The 24,662-nt window shown below is 38.2% G+C and overlaps 1 protein-coding gene across 1 annotated transcript; it reads right to left on the reverse strand.

The window, feature by feature from the left end:
• Nucleotides 1-1,191: 1,191 nt before the first annotated feature.
• On the reverse strand, nt 1,192-22,968 carry sirt6 (sirtuin 6). Its single transcript, XM_037681726.1, has 8 exons — nt 22,903-22,968; nt 21,076-21,203; nt 15,974-16,156; nt 13,336-13,395; nt 10,668-10,763; nt 10,506-10,586; nt 6,251-6,374; nt 1,192-1,796 (listed from the first exon to the last, which is right to left on the reverse strand). Exons 1-8 carry the CDS (start codon nt 22,966-22,968, stop codon nt 1,491-1,493), a joined length of 1,044 nt encoding a protein of 347 aa, XP_037537654.1. The 3' UTR covers nt 1,192-1,490.
• Nucleotides 22,969-24,662: the final 1,694 nt, after the last annotated feature.

Consider the following 24,662-nt stretch of genomic DNA (forward strand, 5'->3'; position numbering starts at 1 on the left):
ATAAAATTTTAAAAGAAAACAGCGGGTGATTAAAAAAAAAATCTGTATGACTTTTTATAACTGTCTACTGTTGTCATTGTTGTCCATTGTTGTCATCATTCTTTGTTGAAATCAGGTCTTGCTTGTAAATGAGTCCTCGAGGCTCAATGGGATTTACCTGACTAAATAAAGGTTGAATTAATTATTATGTTTCATGTTCCGGCAGGATCCGGCTCAAATTAAGCACCGCTCAGGTGTCTAGGAGAGTAAGGGGTAAGAGTTCACTCATGTAAAGTGAATTGCTGTTCTCAAAATTTCACAGTAGCTCAAGCAAACAACATGTTGTGACAATATTCCTGAAGGAATAGGCTACATCATAAGTTACAGCTACAGCTAGCTGCCGTTATTAGCACTTGGAAATAACCACAAAGTTTTAAAAATAAATCCCTGTGTGGTGTAAAGGTTTACAAAATATTTACGGATCAGAATGAATTTATTTTAGGATGGCAGAAATCGACTTTGATCGTGGCCTCACTCAGACTAGCCTTTAGCTCATCAGTCTGATCAGAATTATATTTTTTTTTTCCACACTGAAGTTGTTCAAAGAATTACCTAAAACAGGTACAATACATAATTTTTGTTCATAACATTCACACAAACCCACTTTAAAATCTCTAAATGGCTAAACAAAGGTGCTGAGCGACGTATAAATCATAAACAGTTCAACATCAACATCTTAATGGAACAAAAGTCATTTCTATTTCCCAAAACTGCAACTAGCCAGATGATAAACACATAAAGGTGAAGTTTATATTCATAAAATGTTAAGTGTTTATTGCCAAAACGTGCTAATATAAACAACATATAATATAAAAACAGCATTTTGTTTCTGAAGAAATATGATGCGTTTACCCGGCTACCAAATTCTGCTCCTAGAAACACACAGCATGACTATGATTCCCTTATGGTCCAAAAAACCCGACATGACCCAAAATCCTTCAGACTCACTATACGCAGTGTGGCAGAATCTGTCTGACACGGAGATACTGGCTTGATATGCCTTTTCATAATGTATCAAACCAAGGAGACTTTAAAGGCTGGATCTGCAGGGACTAGATCTGGAGCACAAGCTATAAATATTAATAAGGTGCAGCAATCTTACACCTTATTAACAAACTTTAACTATAACGATGTGCTCCAGATCTCGTCTGACTGGCCTGCTCGGGTAAAGACCCAAGAAAATAAAGCTTCGTTTACATCGATATCCGTGTATTCACACGTGTTCTTATTGGAAAAAACAAGATTTCCAAACAAGCGTCCAATTTGTGAGTCCGTCTCGCTTCACTGCTCCTTACAAAGGCAGCGCCAGATCAACAAAATCAGAGTCTCTGCTCTGGGCGCCATAGGAACGACTTCTGTCCTCGATCATCAAACTCATCACCTTCAGGCGTGTGGTCTCTCTCTGGACGGGTAATTGTTGTTAACTTGGCATGAGGACAAAGTACCTGAGGCTATTTATCTTGGTTTGTCTCCAGCGACAAGTCTGCTCGCTCCCTCTTTACAGAAACTGCCTCCTCCTTGATGCTCTCAACCTTTGCTACTTCTCTTTTTCTCTCCTCAATGTTTTCTCTTTTCACCTTTTGCTTTGCAGGAATGTTGTGAGGTGGTTTGATGTCTGGGCTGGACTCGGATGGGGCTGTGGAGCTCTCACAAACAGTTGGTCCCTCCCATTTTGGGATTTCTACACCCAGCAGCTCCATCAGCTGTTTCATGACCTCGTCCACATAGCCATTGATGCGCATGTGGGCGTGTTTGTCCTGCAAGACAGATAATTACACAAACAAAGTAGGAGTACTGGATATCAAGCTTTCTGAGAGTTTTTAATGAGTCAAACTTAAAAATGTATAAAACAATCTAACTTCTTTCTTTAATCTGTTATTAAAAAAAAAAAAACAAATAAGACACATCTCATCATTTGTCTAATTTTTTATTCATGTCAGAGTTCCCAGTTTGAGTCTGATTGCAATGAACAGACCTGAAAATTATAATTAGCCCTCAAATGATGGGCTTCACTGCAATCACTCACCTAATGAAATGTTTTCTACGAGTAATTACAAATCTGCAAAGTGTTAAAGACTCAGAATAAACTAGAATACAAATTGAAGCGTTAATCAAGAGATTCAAGGTTTTTTTTCAAGTTAATTGTTTTTGTTTCTGTCAAGCGACTGAGAAGTTGAACCTGTTTTAGCTGCAGGCGTGGCTTCAACATACAATAAAAACATCTTTAAAAACTTGAAGGACTTTTTGCTAGAATGCCAAGTTATAAATATTATTTCAGTCGTTGCTTATTATTAGGCTTACTGTTAGCATTTCACAGTACACACAAACTGTTAGACAGCAACAATTTAAATGTTTAATCAGCAATAAAACATCAAATTTAAAGCACATAATGTTATGACAAATGGAAAACTGTTCTGATGCCTTGTATTGGTCATTTGTAATTTTACGTATGAGCAAAGGAAGAAAACTGTGTTAGGCACGGACTAGTTTGACGTTATGGTGACACAAAAACTTTGATCAAAAGGTACGATTTTACTGTATAAATCAAAAATAAGAATTATATAGTCTAACTGCTTTGATTAAAAAAATCCTACTCAAAGTGCTTAGGGTTAAAATTTTTTGGAATTTTCTACGTTGGAAACTTTCCATGGGAAATTGTGCGAATAAACCTGGTAATTAAACATTTGAAGGTAAGCCCTGACAGTGTTTTTAAATATAGTTCGGGAAAACAAGAGTGTTTAGGGCAGGCGTGTCCAAAGTTTTTTCATATGTGGGCCAAAACTATCAAGATGAAAGAACTCGTGGGCCACAAAAATGTGAATTTAACTCTCATCGTGAATAATAATTTGGAGAAAGGACAAAAGTTTACTGTATTTTGCGGACTTTAAGTCACACTTTTTTCATAGTTTGGCCAGTCCTGCGACGTATAGGCCGAAGCCACTTATATCACCTGGGAATACCTGGGATGTTCTCTATCTGCCGGACCTGGTTCTAGACTGTGGTCTGTGAGGGCAGCTGCTGCGGTCCTTATTACCATCAAGCTGCGGACCGGACCTGTTAACAAGACCTGCTAAGCTGCTAACAAGACCACACCACTAACAGAACAGAACCATGATGTTGAAAGAACCTCACTGCTAACCAAATCACACTGTAGATGTATTTCCTTTTCACCTTTGGTGCCTTGTTCTTTAGTATTTTAGTAGTATTTTTAATATGTATTTTAGTATGTTAGTAGTATTTTTTTATATGTTTTTCTTAGTATGTTGGTAGTATTTTTTTAAATATGTATTTTAGTATGTCTGTCACGCTCAGCGGCCCCCGCTGCCCCCCCATCTGCCTAAGCCTCTGCTCCTCATATCACAGCCCCTGTTTTAAGATCATTCACGTTTTTTCCTGCCTCAGTTTCTGTTTATTTCATCCTGTTTGGTCCTGCACTGCCTATCACCCATTTTCTGCTCCTGTCACTCTCTCTCAGCAATCTGCACTCATCTGCTGCACCCTGTCTCTGCAATCACCACTCACCTGCCACACCTGTTCAGCTCACTACTTAAGCTCCACTCTCACTCTCCTCAGTGCCAGATTATTGAAAGCCTCACAGCCAGTAAATTATCCAGCATTCGCTTGTTCCTAGTTTCTTTGTTTTTGACCACAGCTTCCCTCTTGACTCCTCGCTTTGTCTTTGCCCCTGTCTGGATACCACACTCTCTGCCTACATGGTACAACCTCGCTCTCCTCTTCGACCACGACTACGGATCATCCTTTTGCCTGTTCACACAGCTCCTGGCTCTCGACCCCTGCTACGTCCCTGGATTCTGTTTCCTGCCCAGCCCTCCAACGTTCTCTGTCTCAGCCCTGCTCCTGCCACAGAAGGTTAGTGACGTGCACACCGACTCTCTCAGCTCCCAGAACCTTTTTGCAGTCACTAACCTGTCTGTCTTCATAGATTGGACCAGAACTGAGGCTCGGATCCTCCCCAGACTAACGCCTTTAATAAATAAAACCTTTTATTTTAATGTCCTGAGTCAGGTCTTGTGCTGATCCATACAGACTCGTTACAATGTCAGTAGTATTTTTTTAATATGTATTTTAGTATGTTAGTAGTATTTTTAATATGTTTTTCTTAGTATGCTAGTAGTATTTTTAATATGTATTTTAGTATGTTAGTAGTATTTTTGAATGTTTTTCTTAATATGTTAGTAGTATTTTTTTAATATGTTTTTCTTAATGTTAGTTGTATTTTTAATATGTTTTTCTTAGTATGCTAGTAGTATTTTTAACATGTTTTTTAGTATGTTAGTAGTATATTTTTTAGTATTTTTGATGCATGATTTGATATTTCTTGTTGTTTTCTTTCTTTTTTTTTTTTTTTTGGCGAGTCGAGATGGTTCTTCTCGCCCTAAGCATCTCATTACATTGTTGACCTTGTGTTGATTTTGCACATAACAAATAAATCTAAATCTAACCTATACGTTTTTTTTTCCCTATTCATGATGCAATTTTTGACTGACGCATTAAATGTTCATGACATGAACCAAAGAGTAAACATTATTATTGAGCATGGACTTTATTGTTTTCAACCAGTTTGACAAGACTGTCAACAAGGAAGAGGGCCGGCAATGGAGGACCAAAAAAGACCATCTTATCACAAGCAGAACTGGTTTGTTCCACTTTGGAGTAAGCTGTTGGGGGAAGAATCAGTTTTGTTGTGTGTTTCCTTGACTGATGAAGCCTTCTGGACCGAAGGCGAAACATTTCAGCACAAAAAAAAAGAAAAAAAGAAACTGTCCAGATGACCTGAGTGAAAAAAGTTGGAGTAAACATTACCATTTGCAGCCACAAGGGGGCCCTCTAGGTTTTTGACAACTAATGTTGCTCCTCTTCTGCTACCCACCCATCTTCCTCCGAAGTTGACGGAGTTGTTCAGAAGCGACATCGAGGATGAAGAATTCAATGGATTCAGTGATGTGGAATGGGACTGATGAATTTACTGGTAACTTGCTTGTCAGACTTGTTGGCTTCTTATGTTAATGAAGCCTGTTCTCACGTTTGTTCTGTGTGTTATTGTTATTTCAGATTAAATGTCTGTTCTTACACTTTGTGAAATCCATGTCTAAATAAATGCGACTTATACTCCGAAGTGACTTATATGTTTTTTTCCTCTTCATGAGGCATTTTTGACTGATGTGACCTATATTCCAAAGCGATGTATAATCTGGAAAATATGGTATTAATTTTGGTGAAGAGTTTTAAACTGTTGTATATCCAAAATGTTAAAAGCCTCATAAGCACTAAGCTTTTTTTTTTTTTTTTTAATTAAAAATGACTTGATTTATTTGATTTGTTGGGTCTATGTTTGTTGTTTTCTTGTGCTGGAAAAGTTAATTTTAGTCTGTTCTCAGCAACAAAAGTGTAATTTGAGTGTGTCCTTCTAAAAGGGGGTCGATCAGCCTTTTGGACCATGGATGGCCCAAAAAGGCTGATGGAAGTTCTGAAAAATCGTCCAGCGCTCAATCGCTACAACACATTCAAAGAAGGTTTGATAAAGTTGATCAACTCGTATGTAGATGACACCACGTTATATTCATTTAAAAATGTCCAATTCCCCTCTTGATTATTTTATCAACTGCAGTATTTAAATGAATCATTATCCAAAAGTCTTTCTGGTAGAAATCAGTAAAGGTTTTTTGGTGCTTTGTACCATGAAGTGAAAATAAAAAAAAAATATAGCCAAAGGTTTGTATTTTGCTTAATATTGCTCATTTTGAGAAGATTGTTTTTCATTCGTTTTGCTGTTAAACATTATATAACAAATGATTACCAACTAATTTGCAGAAAGTCTGCATCGACCTCTTAAGCCTGCTGGCCAAAATGATACCATTGTTAAACTGCAGTTGTGGGACGCACAAAATCACTCCAAGGGCCGCAAATGGTCCTCAGGCCGCACTTTGGATACCCGTGGTTTAGGGTGTACATGTAATTTCTTTTTCCAAGTGGCCATTTGAGGAACTGAACTTAGATACTTTTGCATTGGCCTAATTTTTCAGGGTTGGTAATAGACGTGTAAGAATGTAAAAGTAGTTTTTCTCCTGTGACTTGTGCACAACACTCACAAATATGTTTCAAACTATTACTTAAAATAAATTAAATGTTTCCTAGATGAAACTCTGGACATGCAGCTGTGATAAAGTGACATTCTGATGATACGACTCACATGTTTAGTAGGCTGCAAGTTGACTATTACCACCTTCCCTCCTTTGCGCTTTGTGAGGAGTGGGAGGTTCCCGCTGGGTTTGATCTGCATGGACGTGCCCAGAGTCAGTGCCAGGTCTGCTCGTCTGCAAGCCAACAGATGGGATAAAAATCAGGCAGAAACAGGAAATGTGCCTTCTTTGACATTCTTCAGATTTGCCAGTTATTCCTCAAGGGTAATTCGTACAAGTGGGTGTGCATGAAAGTCAGAGTGAAGAACGGCAGTACTTGGGCAAGTTTGGCTTCAAGGGGATTTAAATCAATTTTAGCTTGACGGCATGACTAAACAAATAGCATGGCAATTACAAAAATAACCTCTCCAAATAAAATTTTAACATGCACAGCATAAACTAATAGGAAACTCATCAATTACTGCAGAGGTGCTGCTTTAAAATATGGTAAACATACCAACCCCCCCTCCCACCACCACCACCACTGGGTCCTCAAGAGTTTGTAGCAATGCTTTGGGATTAATGCGCCTATTGACAGAGATATACGGTACCACAGCTTTTTCATCTGCAAGGTCACCATGTGTAAGGTTTGGGTCTCAGGATTCAAAGTGTAGTACTGGGTAGTCCTGTGTACTTACAAAACACACACATCGAGACGATGTTCAGCCATCTTTCTTTGGCTTGTGTAAATTAACAAAAGGAACAGAGCAGGTATCAGGAGGACAGCCTTTTAAGCTGACGATTAACAGCTGTGTTTAATTGTGGCTTTTCCAATTAAACAGATTTCAGACACCTTGTGAAGCAATTTAGTCAAAGTTGTTTTTAAATGTGCTGTATACACAAATTTGACACCGACTTGTGAAAATGTATATATTTAAATTTCACTTTTACCTTGGCTAATAGCATGTAGCCGGCTGGGAAAGTCACTAATGATAGAAAAATGCAACCCTGTCACTTTGAGTACTTTTAATATAAAGGTATTTTTATCTGGGAGTGGGGAAAACTGCCACTTTTGCAGCTCTGAGTGGAAGAAAAATGTTGTCAGCTTGAAAAAAAAAAATGTACTACTTTATTTCATATGAAGACAAAGTCTCAACCCTCACTGCTGTTTTCCAGATGAGAAGCTGCAGCACAATGCAAAACAGTTTTTGTGTGTGGCAACGCTGACTTACTGCACATTCCTTTGTGCTTCTTTACTGAAGACATGTCAGTGTTGTTAAAGAAGGGCCAGGAAGCAAGTTAGTTCCTGCTGGAGTGCCCGAGACTGTGCAGAAACTGCTGTTTTCTGAGACTCCTGGTGCACAGATGATCATTGAGCTAGTTTTCTGAATATAATCCATGTGGAGTGGGGAAAAATCAGTAGAAAGTACAGGCAGTGTTGTCATCAGTGAACGGTTTGGTCACATTTTGGATTCAGTGATGTTCCAGGGAGGAGAAATTCAGTCTTGCAAAGTAAGGATTAGAAAATTTAACATCTGTTTTGAATAAAAGTTACAAACTACCTAAGATGTGTTGTAGTTACATTTGTACCTGAGCTGTACAAAATTCATAAAGTCAGGAAGTCTTGTTTTTAACGGACTTTCACTACTGAAGAACAACCGCAGAACTTTGTGCCGTTGTCCTGGGATATGCTGCAGTGGATGAAGTGTTTCAAACACAGTTTTATGTATTTATATGGTTTTCAAGCCCCACATAGTGATAAGGTCCATACAGTGTTGCTTCAGTACAACACTGCATCAAATTAAGGCAGGTAGCCCATTTATAAATGATTAAAAGTGTAAGCTTTCTTCAGCAGAAAGAAGAGTATGTTAGCAGCAACTTATGGATTTTTAACACAGCATTACTTTTTTATTTGACATGGGATCTGCCTTGTTGCTTGTATGAAGTCAAAGAACGTGTTTCGCCGTGACTAAATTCATGAGGCCTACTAATTTTATTTCTTTAACAATATAAAGAATGAACAGTAATTAGTCAAACCTTTAAATTAAAATGCTCTCAATTCTGCCTCCATTGCTCATTTCTTTGACATAATGGTCTTAACTTACAAAACAAATGCTCTTTTGTACTTCATCAAGAATGGTTTTGAATCCATTTTGATTTAGGAATCAAGAATATAATTTTAACGGAGTCATAACCCCTAAATTTGAATGCTAATTAAATAGTTTGACAAATAAAAGCAAGCCTTTTAAAAGAGAAGTAATAAACACTAAAATGCAAGAAAGGGTCTACTTGCCTTCTACTGGAGCATCACAATAACCATGAATCTGCACACACACTTTTGAACCTAAAGCTTTGAGTCAGTGCAGTTGCTAACACTGTGGTTCCTGGATGCAACGCTGTTTTACTAACAGCTTGTACACTCCCTCAAATGAGCAAAGCAACCTAAAGAAAGCAAACAGCCACCATAAGAGATCTAATAGTGGGAATGTTTGTGAAGCATTCACACTATTGTGATCCATTTTTCTTCCATACATTTTTCGACGCAATTCTTGTCCCGCAGTTTAAATCATAAATCAAAACATTCAGCTCTTTCAGGACAATCCTGCTATGACTTTTGGTATTGGTGCAACTTTAGCTTGTTGAAATATTTAGCCTTTTCTGACACTTTTTTCCCCTCAGAAAATGAATTGAGCTCATTTTACATCCTTCATATCTTTAGATCTGTTTACAACCTTTCACTGCTCCTTTAACATTTTGTTCTGGTTCAGTTTCTTTCAGCTTCCTTGTGCAAATTTCAACTTTTTCCATCTACTTTCAGCTAATTTAAGCTGTTTTTCAGATTTTTTTGTGCTCCTTTCTGATTATTTATGCTAACCACAGTACATTTTTGTGCTTCTTCTAACTTTTTCCTGCTAATTTCAGCTTGTTCTACCCCTTTCAGCTTATTTCTGAAAGTTTCAGCTTTTTCTACTATTTCAGCTACTACATACTGGTAGTAGTTTTATGCTAATGTAAGCATTTTCAGATAATTTCACATTTTTTGCACTCATTTTAACTTTTTTCAGCCTAATTCAGCACAAATGTGCTCTCTCCACTTCCTTCTTGTAATTTTAGCTACTTTCTGCTTTTTTTAAAGCAACTTTTCAAATATATTTTTTGTTAATTTCAGCTTTTTTCAGATAATTTCCATTTTTTGTGCTCAGTTCAGACTATCAATCTACCAGTAATTTGGCAAACGTGTTATTTCTTTGTTCTAATTTAAGCTTGTTCTACATTTTCAACTACCTTTTTTTTTTTAGCTAATTTTAGCTATTTTCAGATAAATTCAAGTTTTCTGCTTTTTTCAGCCTAATTAACTTATTTATGTTTGTTTCCGCTTGTTATGCTCTGTTCAGCTTTTTTCTGCTAGTTAAAGCTTTTTCTGCTCTTTCAGCTAATTTTAAGCTGTTTTATGTTAAATTTAGCTTTTTCAACTAATTCCACATTTTTTAGCTCATTTCAACTCTTTCCACATTTTTTGGTAGTTTAAGCTTCTTTCTGCACTTTCAGCTACTTTTCAGCTATATACTGCTCATTTCAGCCTTTTTTTTAGCCAATTTCCTAGTTTTTGTGCTCATTTCTGCTTATTCAAAACTAATTCAGCAAATACGTCTTATTGCTGTTTTCTTCTGCAAATTTAGGCTAGTTCTTCTATTTCAGTATGCTTTTTAGTTAATTTCAGCTGTTTTCCAACAAGTACTTCTGCAATATGCACTCACAATGCATTTTCACAGGAAATGCAATTTCTCTAGTTTAATTTAATTTGTTCATCTCTTTCAACATCCAACATTTAGTAACCTTGTAGCCGGACAGTAAACCAGCTTTGGATAATACATTTATTTTTTTACATTTTTACCTTTACCCAAAAATTCAGAGTTCAAAGGTCTGTACTCCAAATATCCTCTCTGAAATGTAAATGGTAATTAAGCATCTATTATGTGCCAGCAGATCAAGGTGACACATGTGCATCCAGTTCGTTTTGCTGCTCAGTAAACACGTCGTAAAAGCTTTTATGGCTGAAGGAATGAATAAATGTGTTCATAAGGGAACATTAAATCAGACCGAAAAGCATAAAAAAAAAACTCCAAAAAGGATTTCAAATAAAGCAAAACAGAAAAAGTGTCACTAAAGCAGCAAAGAGCTCACACAAATCAATTCAATACCTCATGTTACATTTTTCCTTTCACAGAACAGATCTGAACCAGTGCTGTTGGAGGAAATAAGCACAGAAAAGGTAAAGAACTGTGTGTTACTCTGATATAAAGACGGACGATGAAACAGTCTTACCTGCTTGCATCATCTGCTCTGTTCAGATCTCCGTCAGGAAGAGCATCCTCCCAGTCAAGAATGGTGCTGATCAGCTTTCCTCTTTTTGTAATCAAAAACAAATAAGTTGATGATAAACTGTTTTATTAGGTTTTTAAACACACCAGCCCAGGCATGTTTTACCTGCAGGCCCTCAGCCCTCTGGATCGCACCACTTCACAGTAACGTCCTGTCGGTTTCAGACCCATCACGCCGATCACCTTTTCTCTGACATACTGCCTGGAACACCACAAATCCCCAAAGTTTAACACTTGAATGCATCCGAGGCCATTTCCTCTTCAAACAGGAGGAGAAGAAAGCTGTCTCACAAGCTCCAGTGGGGCATCTTTATACACACTCACAAAACAAACCAGTCTAAGCTCATCAATTCTTCACATCAAGGATGATTTGCAAAAAACGCTCTTGGAGGACAAACAAGGACTTTTCACATCTGGTTGCTGCAGAGTTGTTTAAATGTACATCTGTTCTGCAGTCTCCAACTTTCACTTTCATCATTGGAAACTTATTGATTGAAAGAATTTAAGCCGCTGAGGAAAAACGAAGCCGCAGTAGAGTTCCTTAGCAACATTTGGAGATAATGAATTTGCATTAACCTTTTGGAAATTCTCCTCTGAATAAGGGCGTGTTGTTTTGAAAGGTATTATAAACGAATCTAAAGTTAATTTCGGCATTAATTATGACGGTGCTTTGCGTGTGCAGAGAATGCATCGTACACACCATTACACCTTTGATGTACGGCAGCATTTGTTTATTACAGGCATGTTTTTTTTTTCTTCTGCTGCAGAGTGTGCTTCAGCCCCTCTGAGCTTTTACCCATGTAGCACATAAATATTAACAAGCGTGCTGTTTTTTCATTCTTTCTAAGGATGTTTTAAATCCTTGTGCTATCTAATGTTTAATAAACAGACACACTGCTATCTTTAACCTACAAAAACCTGGGTACATCTTTGAGGAGGCAGAGCAGATTTGCTGACACAAACAATCTGAGATGTGATGTATGCTGATGTGACTGAACAGTAGCTGAACCTCCGTTCTGCACGTTTTGTGAAACACATTTTAGCTGCAGTTGGCTTTTTGTTATCTAAACAAGTGGAGCTGATGAAAAAAAATTAAACTGGTTTCATATGAAACCATACTCTCCACAATTTATTTACAGTTTCCTGAGGTGCTAATGAAATGTCTGTGACCTCTCTGGTCAAAATGCCACGGTGACAGATTACGAGCCCCCCCCCCCCCCCCCCATCTGAAACCTTGCCTTCACACTTTCCTTCTCTGTAGCTAAATTTACGAGGTGGAAGGAGGCAGCCACTAAGGAGTTTATTTTCAGACCGCAAGCACAGATTTAAGTTACCATTCAAAATTATATGTACAGGTACACACGAGATAATACTTGAAGCATTTTATCACCAAATGAGAAGCTCTCACAAGAGAACACATGTAGGAATCTGGTAGAAAACATTTGACTGGTAACTTCAGACATTTTTCTTTACTGCAGTTCAAACAGGACACTCTTTTTTTTATGCACTCTTTTTGGTATAATCTAATAAATTATATGTCGAGATGGCCCAAGTTGACAAAATACACCACGATTAAGAACACTAAAGCAAGAGTAGAAATGATGCTGTCCATACGTAGCTCCAGTTAGGCTTAAAAATAAACATGGGCTTTAATTTTTCAAGGTTGAAGTTATTTAATTTTTACAAGTTTCACATGTTTGATTTTGTAATGAAAACACGTCCCTTTTATTTATTTATTTGACAGAGATATTTGACCAATTAAAACAGATGTGAGCAGCTTTTTAAAGGACACAACGACCCACATGAAGAACTGAGACGTGTGCACAGTCCTCTATTTACACAGAACATCTTTAAAGCCCATCGTCAGGGAAAGCCTTGTATGACAGAAAGATGGTTTGCAGATGGTTGACCCATAATGGCAGCTTTAATTGAAGATATTTGAATGTTTTTTAGGGCAGCACGGTGGCGCAACTGGTAGAGCTGCTGCCTCTCAGCGAGCAGGTCCCTGGTTCAAACCCCGGTCCAGGGGCCTTTCTAGGTGGAGTTTACATGTTCTCTCCATGCATGTGTGGGTTTTCTCCGGGTGCTCCGGTTTCCTCCCACAGACCAAAAACATGCATGTTAGGCTGATTGGTAACTCTAAATTGTCTCTAGGTGTGAGTGGGAGAGTGAATGATTGTTTGTCTCGTTTGTCTCTATGTGTCCCTGTGAAGGACTGGAGACCCATCCAGGGTGTACCCCACCCCTTGCACAGTGATTGCTGGACATGAGCACCGGCGACCCCCGTGACCCGAAAAGGAAGAAGTGGGTAAAGATTTTTAATTCAACCTTTATTTACACAGGTTACTCTCATTGAGTCACAAGGACTCATTTACAAGAGAGACCTGGATGGATGGCTGGACGGACGGACGGACGGATGGATGGATGAACATTATGACTCCCCAGAAGATAATCTACAAGTGCCATTTCTGAACGTAAGAATGGATTTATGTTTGAGCTACATATAAAACCTATCAGTCGTTATTCTTCACCTAACAGAACATAAGACACAGTAATGTGAGAGCATTAATAGATGAATAATTTAAGACAGCTGTGCTGATGCTGTGATGTAACAGAGCCCTGAAGGTTTGAGATTCTGAGTCTGTAGTGGCTTTAGATACCCGAATAAATGATCTCAGGCAGAAATAAAAAAACATCTCTTTTTAACAGTTTGTCCTCTTTATGGTGTTTTGTGGATCAGTGGTGACTGATGAGATCAGTGTGATTGCACATACCTGCCGCATTTCTCACACTCCTCCACAAACATGTTCCCATGAAGCTCTGATAACTTATCTCTGATGGGGAAAGAGAAACAAACGTTACAAATAAAACATATTCAGCTTAAGCAAACAAGCTCTCTAACAAAATATGTTCTACTCTGACCTTATGCGACACTTGATCAGTATTTCAAGTGTTCACCTGTGAATTAATCCCGACTAGTTTTGGTAATTTTCTCTGAGAACTATTTCTTCAGGTTGACCTCATTCCAGAAAACCTGATTGAGCGAGGAGGAAGAGTTATTTAAATGGCTTCCAGGAAAACCAAGTCCTCCAATATGCGTAGCGTCTGGATGTACGGAGTCAAAAAATTGAGAGTCTCAGCCGTGGGCTCAGTTCATCGTGGCTTAGACAGACTGAGCGTTTTCAGTTACGCTGAGCATTTCATTTTAGATTATCGGAGCGGCCGTGGCGCTGCTGCTCCAGCTGTCATTACAAAGCAGCAGCCTCCAATTCAAAACAATGAGTCACAACCCAACAGTTATCACCTTCCTATAGAAGCCTCCACTCCCTCTCATTCAACTTCAAAGCGCTCAGCAGAGCACCGTCAGTGAAATTTAAAGTGAAACGGACTCTCCGGGTCAGATTCATCATTAGTTTCAGCCTCTGTTCCATGGCTGCACGCTGAAGCTTTTAAAAGTTTAAAGGTTTTCTTTGTGCGGAGGTACTTTTCAGCTCTGACCAAACGCTTTCAAAAGAAATATAGGTCAGGCCAATTTTGTTGGCCAATTTATTTTTATTTAATTTTTTCTTTTTATTCTCTTGTGATGTTTGAGGTGAGACACTCCAAGTCAAATCTATCTTCTGCAAGACCCAAAAAAATTGTTTTTCCCTTTAAATTTGGCACCAGGACACTTTATTCAGAATGTTGACGAAGAGGAAGGGAAGAAACCCGCGCGGTGACGTATACGGCAGCAGGAGAAGTTTCCCAGGAGCTCTGCGTCTGTGAGTGCCATGAACTTTGAAAGCTGTGTGCAAAAACAAACGTCCCGCAAACACATGACCGCAAGTCGACTGTTTGGCTTCAGTTTGCAGGAAATAGACTAAAAACACCGTAAAACTTCTCAATAACATTAACAAAATCACAATCAGCACTGGTTTGTTCCACTTATCGGCTGTACACTTCTCCAGTGTTGGTCTCACAGATCCCAATGTGGCCTTCTGCTTCATGCAGGACCTTGACTGGTACACCGATGGACATTGTTCAAAGGTCTTCCTCCAACTGCGTTTAAGAATAGTTTGCTTTATTGTTTCTTCTGGAGCAATATTCTGCAACGTGCGCTTGATGCTTTAGCAACCAATTTGTTAATGATTTATGGTAATGACTAATTTAAGCAGTGTGTGTGGGTTTTATACTGTGTGATCAACAAATAATAATAAAAAAATATTGAAAAAGTCCTAATACGTATAACTGGAATATACCTGTACTGTATATTCCAGTTATACATATTAGGGTTTTATTTTTAGTTTGTGTGTGTGTGTGTTTGTGTGTGTGTGCATGCGTGTAAACGTTTCTGTTGTATCCTGTGATGCATGCTCAGTAATCTAGGTTGAAAAATCAAAAAAGTTAAGTCTGGTTTTTGAATGTCCAGAGGACCAGACTTAACATTTTTAGACGTTTCTGTTATATATTGTTTATTTATTTCTGGAAATAATTGGATTTTTTATCTTTCATTTCATGACTGCTCTTGATTTCAACCAGGATGTGTTTACTTATAAAAACAGTGCAGTAATAAAATGGAGTAATTGGAAAAAGTGATTTGTCACATCGAACCAAGGACTGAGTCGCAATTAGTTTAGTGAGGTAAAAGGCAGCTATAGTGCATCGGTAGCAAAGTTTTAGATAATTTGATTTTGTCAAAATATGATTAATTAATACTTTATACTAATTATAACACTAAAGAATGTTTTCAAGCACTTTTCTGAGCAGTACCAACAAATAATGCTGACTTTAAGAAGAAAAGTTGTATATTTTTCCAACTTTCTCTGTGTGCTAGCAAAGCTTCTAACCCTGATATCAAAACATGATTTGAGTTATTTTTATTTCAAATGACATCAATAAATCCTCAATGGAATATGGTGAAAACAGGATTCAGACCTATTTTTCAGGGGCCTTCTTGATTAGCAAGACAAATCAAGCCATATCTATGGAACTGATATCAGGATGATCAAGGCATCAAAATGTAGCTTAAAATGCCAAAATTAACACACAAATATAAACACAACCATACGATGCACAAATTATTACCACTTTATAGGTTCAAAGTGTAGGATTTACTGATATGTAATGATAAAATTGTAGACTGCAATGTCTTTCATCCTTTGAATCATTTAGATTAAAATAAGTGGTTGGTGAGTGGGTGCACGAACGAATGGAGCCTCCCTAAAGCAAGTGATCAGTTATTTATGATGTGAGACGATATTTAAAATATTTATTTATCATCAGTTGATATAAACTGTTCCCTTTCAGGTAACAACAAAAATAAATAATGTACTTTACTAGTTCTGTTGACAGATTGCATGTTGTTAACGGGAAAACCTCAGAGCAAATGCCCTTGAGTTGGGAGTTAAATGGTTTCAAGCTGGCCAACGTTACCTGGGGAACCCTGAGCGAACATGCAGACCATCTACGTTCTGGCTGATGAGGTACTTGAGGTATCCGGCCCGTTGCAGTCCCAGGAGGGCCATGTGAGTTAAACTGGGGCGGGCATCTTCAAATGTGGTATCGAAGTGAGGTGACTCGCCCTTTTCTTCTAACGTCCACACACCCCTGGGTCCCCTTGAAGAGAATGCATGAAGAAGGCATTAACAAGATTGGAGAGGTGGTCTAACAGCAGAGTGGAGAAAAAACATGCTTGTGTTTGGTGACTGAGTTTGTAATTACTAGTTGAGTAATAACAGGGCAAAGATGAGAAATGTGAAAAAAAAAAATCATGTGAAAAGAACATTTTAGACTAGAAATATTGAATTTGTTGTTCAGACAGGGTTCAGTTTGTGCTCTTTATCAGTTGGTTTTAAGCATCTGACTGAAGTGATGAGCACAGCGGTGCCAGACTCATCCAACATCCTGCCACTTTTAATTTAAAACTTATCTCTATGCATCAGATGAGGGAACGCACACAGCGAATCCTCAGATGCGTCTGCAACAGACTCATCTATCGCTTTTATTTTGAGCTTTCAGCTCGATCTTTCATCTGCAGAATGGCTTAATGCCTGCTCAGCAGAGACTGGTTCAAAGGCTCATCAGCAGAGAGGCGTCAGGGTGTAATACGTCATTACCATCACATATCACCCGTCACGTGACAATGAAAACTAATACAAAGCTGATACATTTATATGCTTTGATGCGGTCCATCATGGAAACCTGCAACATGAACTGTGTCTTATGCGTGTGTGTGAAAAGCAAAATAAATTTCACATTAGTGTTCCTTGGTTTTAATGATGTAACCTTCAAGGTCACATGCAGTTGACTGACAGGTGGATCAATCAAATATTTATCAGTTTCAGATCCCTAAGCATGTGCATGTGTATAAATAAAAAACAAGTGATGATTTACAATTAAACATATTATTTTCCTCAAGTAAAACTACTTTAATTCCTCATTAAATACAAATAAAATCTTAGTTTTTGCATCACTTGAGTTTGAAGGTGTGTGGATTTATTGGGTGCAAAACAAAATCATGTAATATTTATTTAACCTTTATTTATACAGGTAGTCTCACTGAGTCACGAGGACTCATTTTCAAGAGAGACCTGTTTGGGAGCAGATGGTGGAGGTTAAAGTTCTTACTCAAGGGCCCAGAGTGGGGCAAATGAGAGTGGAGGCAGGTGTGGGTGTTTCACCTTTTCCACCCACATTTTTGATATCGTCTGTCTGGGGAGTCAAACCGACGACCTTCTGATCACAGGCCCACCTTCTCCAACCTCTGCGCCACCACTCCCATGTAATAATGAGAACCAAAAGGATGCCTTTTTCTGCTTAATGTGACAAATAACAAGCAAACACCACCCTCCTCTGCTGCACTGAGGTACTACAAAAATAAAATAAAAGTGGGCACAAAATCAAGGAGATCTCCTTGTGTTTGCAGAACGCAAGAAAAAAGTATCTCACCAACAGTCAGCCAAGTTTTGGGCAGCAAATCACTGATGGTCAGAGTCACAATGACAAAGCGTGACCTCTGAGTGTTGTTTTTTACCCTGATGCATGCTCAATAATCCAGGTAGAAAAATCTAAAAATGTTAAATCTGTTCCTCTGGACGATGTCACATCACTCTTTACGTGCATTCCTGTTGATGATGCAGTAGAGGTGGTCAGTTTAAAATTAAAATCAGACACCACTCTGAGCAGCAGGACCACGCTTTCCACATAACAACTGTGTCAACTCTTGAAACTGTGCCTGCAGTCAACCTACTTCACATATGGGGAGCAATATTATAGGCAGAAACATGGGTGTGCTATGGGGTCTCCAGTTTCTCCTATTGTTGCCAACCTGTACATGGAGGAGGTAGAAAAGAGAGCCTTGACGTCCTTTTCAGGGACACCACCAAGTCATTGGTTCAGGTATGTTGACGACACCTGGGTTAAAATTAAATCTCAGGAAGTCCAACATTTTACTGACCACATCAACTCTGTGGATAAATACATCAAGTTCACACGAGAAGATGTAAAACATGGCAAATTGGCTTTCTTGGACTGTGAGGTCTCAGTCATAGAGGACATTTGCAAACTGAGGTGTACCACAAACCCACCCACACAGACCAGTAGTTGCAGTTTGACTCCCATCACCCTTTGGAGCACAAGTTAGGAGTCATCAGGACTCTGTATCACAGAGCAGACAGTGTCCCCACTAGCTCAGGAGCCAGGCAGAAGGAGAAATCCCACAGAAAACAGGCTCTAGAGCAGGGGTGGGCAATTATTTTTTCCATGGGGCCACATGAGAAACAACAAATATTGTGGAGGGCTGGCACAAATGACTTTTTCATTCAACCTTTATTTAGACAGGTAAATCCCATTGAGCCTCGAGGACTCATTACAAGAGAGACCTGATTTCAACTTAACTCAATACTGCATAATAATAGTATTTCATTATTAAAAGCAGTACATAGCACTGTTTTAACAAGCTGGTAAGAGTATTTGTTATGATTAAGCAACGAAAAAGCAAGGTTTCCTTACAAAAAATGTCATTTATTCAATTAAATTTCCCAGTACAATGGTAAACTGTTAACATTTTTACCATTTGTGACGTTATATTAGTGATCATTTTCAGTCACATTCACCCCAAAACTCATTTTGAGTTTTATATACTGCTGGAAAAAGTTCTTAGCTTTCTAAATATATCACAATATTGTCTTTGTACTCCAAATAGTATGAAACATCATATAATAGTGATCGTCACTGAACTGTGATTTCAAGTCCCGGTTCTTTACGTGCCTACATTTGTAGTCTAAACATCTCATTTGGTGTTTATCAGTTCTTTTTTCTTGTTTAGTGAGAGAAGTCTAGTCTCTGTTGGGCTTTAATGGAAATGTTAAAGTCAGGTTGAAGGTCTGAGGTGGAGATGTGAAGCAAAGCTGACATCATCAGTGAGAGAGGATCTATATCTGGATTTGGTTAACTTCATTTGTTTACATATGTATTTTGTAATTCCTCTTACGGGGGCCGGTCAGAGTCAACCAAAGGGCCGCATGTGGCCCTGGGGCCGTACAACGCCCAGGTCTGCTCTAGAGCAATGTGGATATCCTAACTGGGCCTTCCTGAAAGCAGAGAAGAAACCCAAACAGGACTCCAGTCAGCCATCAGGTGAAAAGGAGGAACCCAGACCCAGACCAGTGGTCATTCCATATGTTGAGGGAGTATCAGAGAAACTGAGACGTTTATTTTCTAAACATAACGTCCCAGTGGCTTTTAAACCCCAAAATACATTACGGCAAAGACTGGTTCATCCCAAAGATCCAGTCCCCCGGCACAAACAGAGTAATGTTGTGTATGCTGTTCAGTGTCAGGAGGGCTGTGATCAGTCTTACATCGGGGAAACAAAACAGCCACTGGCCAAAAGGATGGCCCAGCACAGAAGATCAACATCATCAGGCCAGGACTCTGCGGTCTACACTCATCTCCAGGCCAGCGGTCACTCTTTCAGGGATGAAGATGTTCACATCCTGGATAGAGAGGAACGATGGTTTGAGAGAGGAGTAAAGGAGGCCATCTTTGTGAAAAGAAATTGTCCATCATTAAACAGGGGTGGAGGCCTCCGGGTTCAACTGTCCCGCTCTTACAATGCTGTGATTGCTAGTATCACTCAGCCCTCTGTGAGTAGTAAACAGCCATCAGTGTGCTAATGATCCATTGTTAGGCTGATGGTCCTTCTTGAGCATGTGAGCAGCTGGTTTTGGTTGTCAGCAACAAAATGTTTGATCCACTCTGAGACGGTGCTATTTAAGAGACTGAGCTGAATACAGCACCTCAGACTGAGGAAGTCTCTCGGATGAGAGACGAAACGTTTCTACATTTTTTTGTTGTTTTACTTTGTTTTTGTTTTGTTTTTAATGTCCAGAGGACCAGATTTAACTTTTTTAGAGTTGTTTTTTACATTATGAAATTTTACAGCAAAAGACAAAAACAATGTTTTGTTACAGCTTTCTAGGTAACTCTTCCCACCTTGTGCTACAAGCCAAATTACCGGTACTTTAAGAACAAAGGAAAAGGAAAAAACACGATTATTCATGGAAAATGAACATCAAGGTATCAGAAAGGCAGTTTAGAGCTCAAGACATAAAAGACTACAGACCCTATTGGTGATGCAAGGATTAAAAAGAAAGATTTTATTTCTGAGAAGAAAATCGATTTTTAAAACACAGCAAGACGTATGAAAACATCTGGGTGTCACTGAAGAGTCCACGTCTTATTTTATTTTTACCAGTTTCTGTTAGTCTGCAGCTTCTCATCGACAGAACTAGAGAAAAGCATCAAAGCAGCAGCAGCAATCTTAATTTGATCCAGTTGATGGGTTTTTAGAAATTGTTCATTTCATCTGTTATTTCCTTGATGAGTGAAATATTCAAAAACTGTGCATATAAGCACTTTCACCAGCAGGCTGTGAAAATACAGAGTAGCTTGAACATAACACAAAATAACTTATGCAAGAGAAAAAGAGAGCTTCTGAGAAAACTACCAAGAGAGGTCCTGCTGCACTGCTTTGATCAGTGGAAAGCTTGTACCACAGGGGAAATGCTTTTCTTCATAAAACTGAATTATAGCACTCAAGCTTAAACAATTTCTGCTCAAATCTCTGCTCCTATCAACACTTACGATGGAAGAAAAAAACAAAGCTTTATTGGTTTTTATGCAACCTATTAAACCTTAAATCTAGTTGGCAAACAGAAGATGAATCCCAGTGAAGAAGATTGAAACTGACACTGAGTCATCAAAATATTTATTTGCTCACATATGTTTTTTGTCACATGAAGGCAAATGAGGGTTAAATCCAATGGCCACTTCAAGTCAGTACAAAGAGTACACTTTCAACAACACTTCTGCTGCTTTTTTGCAGCCTTATGTTATGTACTTCATGATTTACCTAGTTTGGAGGGGTGTACAAAGTATCTCAAACAAATTACAGCAGTACTTCAAGACAAAATGAAAAATCTGAAACGATCTGATTGTGTCTGAATTGTGTGGTGATCTGGATTACGCCTCACCTGAAGTCAGGGATGCCTGCCGAGGTGCTAATTCCAGCTCCAGTGTGGACAACCAAGTACTGAGATTCTTGAATCAACTGAGCGAGAGTTTCTGCCTTTACCTTCAACTCCTCTGGAGTATCAAACCTCTGCCACAAAACAGAAACACAATCTTCAACAAATGACATGAAGTATATAAATCTCCACCTTAACTCAAACCAAAATAAATTACAGGGTGTATTGAGGGATTAGTCACAGTATTTCTCATATAACCCCTATTTTAAATATTTATACACATGAGCAAAAGAAGAGGAAATGAAGATTTGGTATAAAACACTTAAACCTTACCCACATAAAATTCTTAAGAGCTTAAAAACTAAATTACAGTTAATCATCCAGCTGTAACCAGCTCTTAAAATGAGTTAAATCCAACCTTAATTAAAAAAAACACCTGATATATTAACTTCCAGTGATTATCCTTTGTATGCTCCTATCAGTCTATTGACGTAGAAGATTTCTGTCCCACTCTTTTTTACATCAGTATTTCAGTTCTCGATGGTTTGTTTAAGAAAAGCTCCATTAAGTTTCCACTTAATATTTATTGGGACTGAGGTCTGTAGTTTAACTGGACCAGCTCAACATGTTGATTTTCTTTTTCCTGACATTTTGATGTAGAAAACTTGCAGATTGTTGAGCATGACCTACGATAATTTCTGTCTAACTTCAGCCAAAAAAATAGAGGAAACAGGTAAACAGAGGATAAGAATAAACATCTAAACAAGTCAACGATCACCGTCTGTCTATCTCCGTGCTAAGAGTTAGCATGCAATGTTGTTGTTTTTTTTGTGCGTTTGAGTTTTTCCAAACTTGCATATTATTATCCAAGTATACTGGTCTTCTTTAATCAAAAATCTTTGTTTAAAAACTTGGTGAACTGCAAACCTAAGAAGTGCTGTAATGTTCTTTACAGAGAGGATCAAATTTCCTCTGGTAAACTTTCACAACAAATCAAACTTGTTTTGTGCTTTTTAAATTGTCCCATCATAAACTTTAATTTCCTGGCAATTTCTCCTCTACTCTGACCTCGGGGTGAACTTGCTGGGATGTCCAAAATAAGATTGTTGAATTATTTTTCTCACTTATAGTGAAACTTTTCATCTAGGCATTTTGTTAACATGCACCTACATGATTAAAACCAGCAGATAGATAGTTTCTGCTATGACAAGGGTGGTCATATTGATAATGAAGAGCATTTGATTCAAAACACCTAGCTGCTACTTACTCTTCAACTCTAATACGTTGGGTTTTTTTTTAACCCACAAATTTAATTTGTTTCTACATTTTTATTACAGTAAAACATTTCTGTTTAAGTCCTGAAAAGATACAATGTCCTGCTATAACATTAAAATAGAAACAAGTTGTAATTACTTGTTATGACTGAACACCAAGTGGAGTGTTACACAATAAACATTGGTATAGAGCAAAGAAGAAAATTACATTTTCTACAGAATATTCTGCAGGGATTGTATTTTATCAGAATATTTTTTCTTGACTTCACTAATGGGAAATGTTACATTTTATACAACAGCCACACACACAAATATTTACAAAATGACTTAATGTCGTATATTATTAAGTAACACGACTGCTGGCCATGCTAATTGTGGCAACAAATACACTCGTACACATAGAGCTCAATCTGCAAAGAAGATCTGTTCGGTAATCGGTGTTTTTGTGCTGGCCTCGTATTAAAACTCAAACCAATTAGCTCGAAATACACAAATGCTGCTATGCTAACTACCCGTTTGGAAAAGCTATTAATACCTAGAAGTAATATTTATATTTTACCTCAGGTAGACCACAGACACCTTTATCTGCGTAAGGCGACAGTCCAGCAGCATAATTGACAGACATGATTTTACTGGTTTATGTTTTTGGAAACAGTCAGTGTTTTTTCATCAGACCGGGTTTGAATGACGTCATCACATAGCGTCGACACATGTTGCATTCAGCGACACTGGGAAATTAGACAATTCAAAATATCCTGATGCAGTGCTCAGTACTGTATTCCAGGTGACAAAGCTAACAAAGTTACCGGTAAATCAGGTCCTCTGGATGGACGGATAAAAACAAATAAATAATAAATAAATAAAAACTTGTTGAAACATTTCGGTTTTTTATCCATAAACAATCGTTCTGAGGAGCTGCAATAAAATCAGTCTTATAAATAGCCCCTTCTCGTTGTGGATCAACCAGTTTGTCGTTGCCCTCCAGAAATAGCTGTTATGATCAAGACGATCTTGCTCTGGCGATGGACTGACTAACAGATGAGGTCAGGCAGGAATCCGCATGGACTATGATGTATGCAGATGACATTGTGATCTGTGGTGAGAACAGGTGGAAGAGAATTTGGAGAGGTGGAGGTATGCACTTGAAAGAAGAGGAATAAAAGTCAGCCGTAGTAAGACAGAGTACATGTGTGTGAATGATAGGGAGGCCAGTGGAACAATGAAGTTAAGGTGCTCCTTTTACCTGGAGGTCACAAAGGTGCAGAACTTCAAGTATTTTGGGTTCCACTGTCCAGAAAATGGGGATATGGTAAAGAAGTGAAAATGAAAGTCCAGGCAGGATGGAGTGGATGGAGAAAAGTTTCAGCAGTGATTTGCGACAAAAAGGTGTCAGCAAAGGTCAAAGAAAAAGTTTACAGGATAGTGGTGAGATCTCTCTTTTCAGAGAGGAGTGAAGGAAGCCATCTTTGTGAAATGAACCCATCCATCATTAAACAGGGGCGGAGGCCTCCGTGTCCGACTGTCCCCCGCTTACATTGCTGTTATTGCTAGTATTACTCAGCCCCCTGTGAGTATAGCGAGCAGCCATCAGGGCACTAACAAACTGTTACGCTATGGTCCTCCTTTATCATGTGAATAGCTCTGGATATCAACAACAGACTGGTTGATCCATGATGATGAGGAAATATTTGATTGCAATTCCTTAGACTGACAAAGTTTTTGGATAAAATATGCAATGTTTCAACAAGTTTCTAATTTTTATTTTTTAATCTGTCCAAAGGAGTTGACTTTAACTTTGTTAAATACAGAATTCAACATAGCCTACGCCCCACTCAAGGCAGTTCAGACTTGTTGAAAACGTTTTATTGAAACTGAGTTAAATAGTAAAATTAAAATACAACACAATTTACAATTTTACTGTATAAATCCTACAAGTGTGAAAGTATATTTAGGATGTTATGCATCTATTAGAACAAAATAAAAAGATCTCACTGCATAATACACATCTGCATCTTGAAATGGTTTATTACTACTGTTTTTAAGCATTTGATTTGTTATATACTTGGAGTCATCAAATGAAAGGCTTTGAAAGAAAATAATAAATTTTATTTTGTAAAAAAAAAAAAATGGGTGGACATTGATGGAGTTTTTTTTTTTTTTTTAATATGTGCTAGAATGGAAAAAACTGAGTTACTGGGTGTAATAGATGAGTTTGTGTGTTTTGAATGATTTTAAACTATTTTTTATGCTCAGTGAAAGAAGGAAGATGGTATAGTCTCTGCCATACTTCAGAAAACTTTCTCTTGTTCCGTCCATAAC

Source organism: Nematolebias whitei, chromosome 9 (genome assembly GCF_014905685.2).
Source record: "Nematolebias whitei isolate Nwh7 chromosome 9, NemWhi1, whole genome shotgun sequence".
NCBI lineage: Eukaryota > Metazoa > Chordata > Actinopteri > Cyprinodontiformes > Rivulidae > Nematolebias > Nematolebias whitei.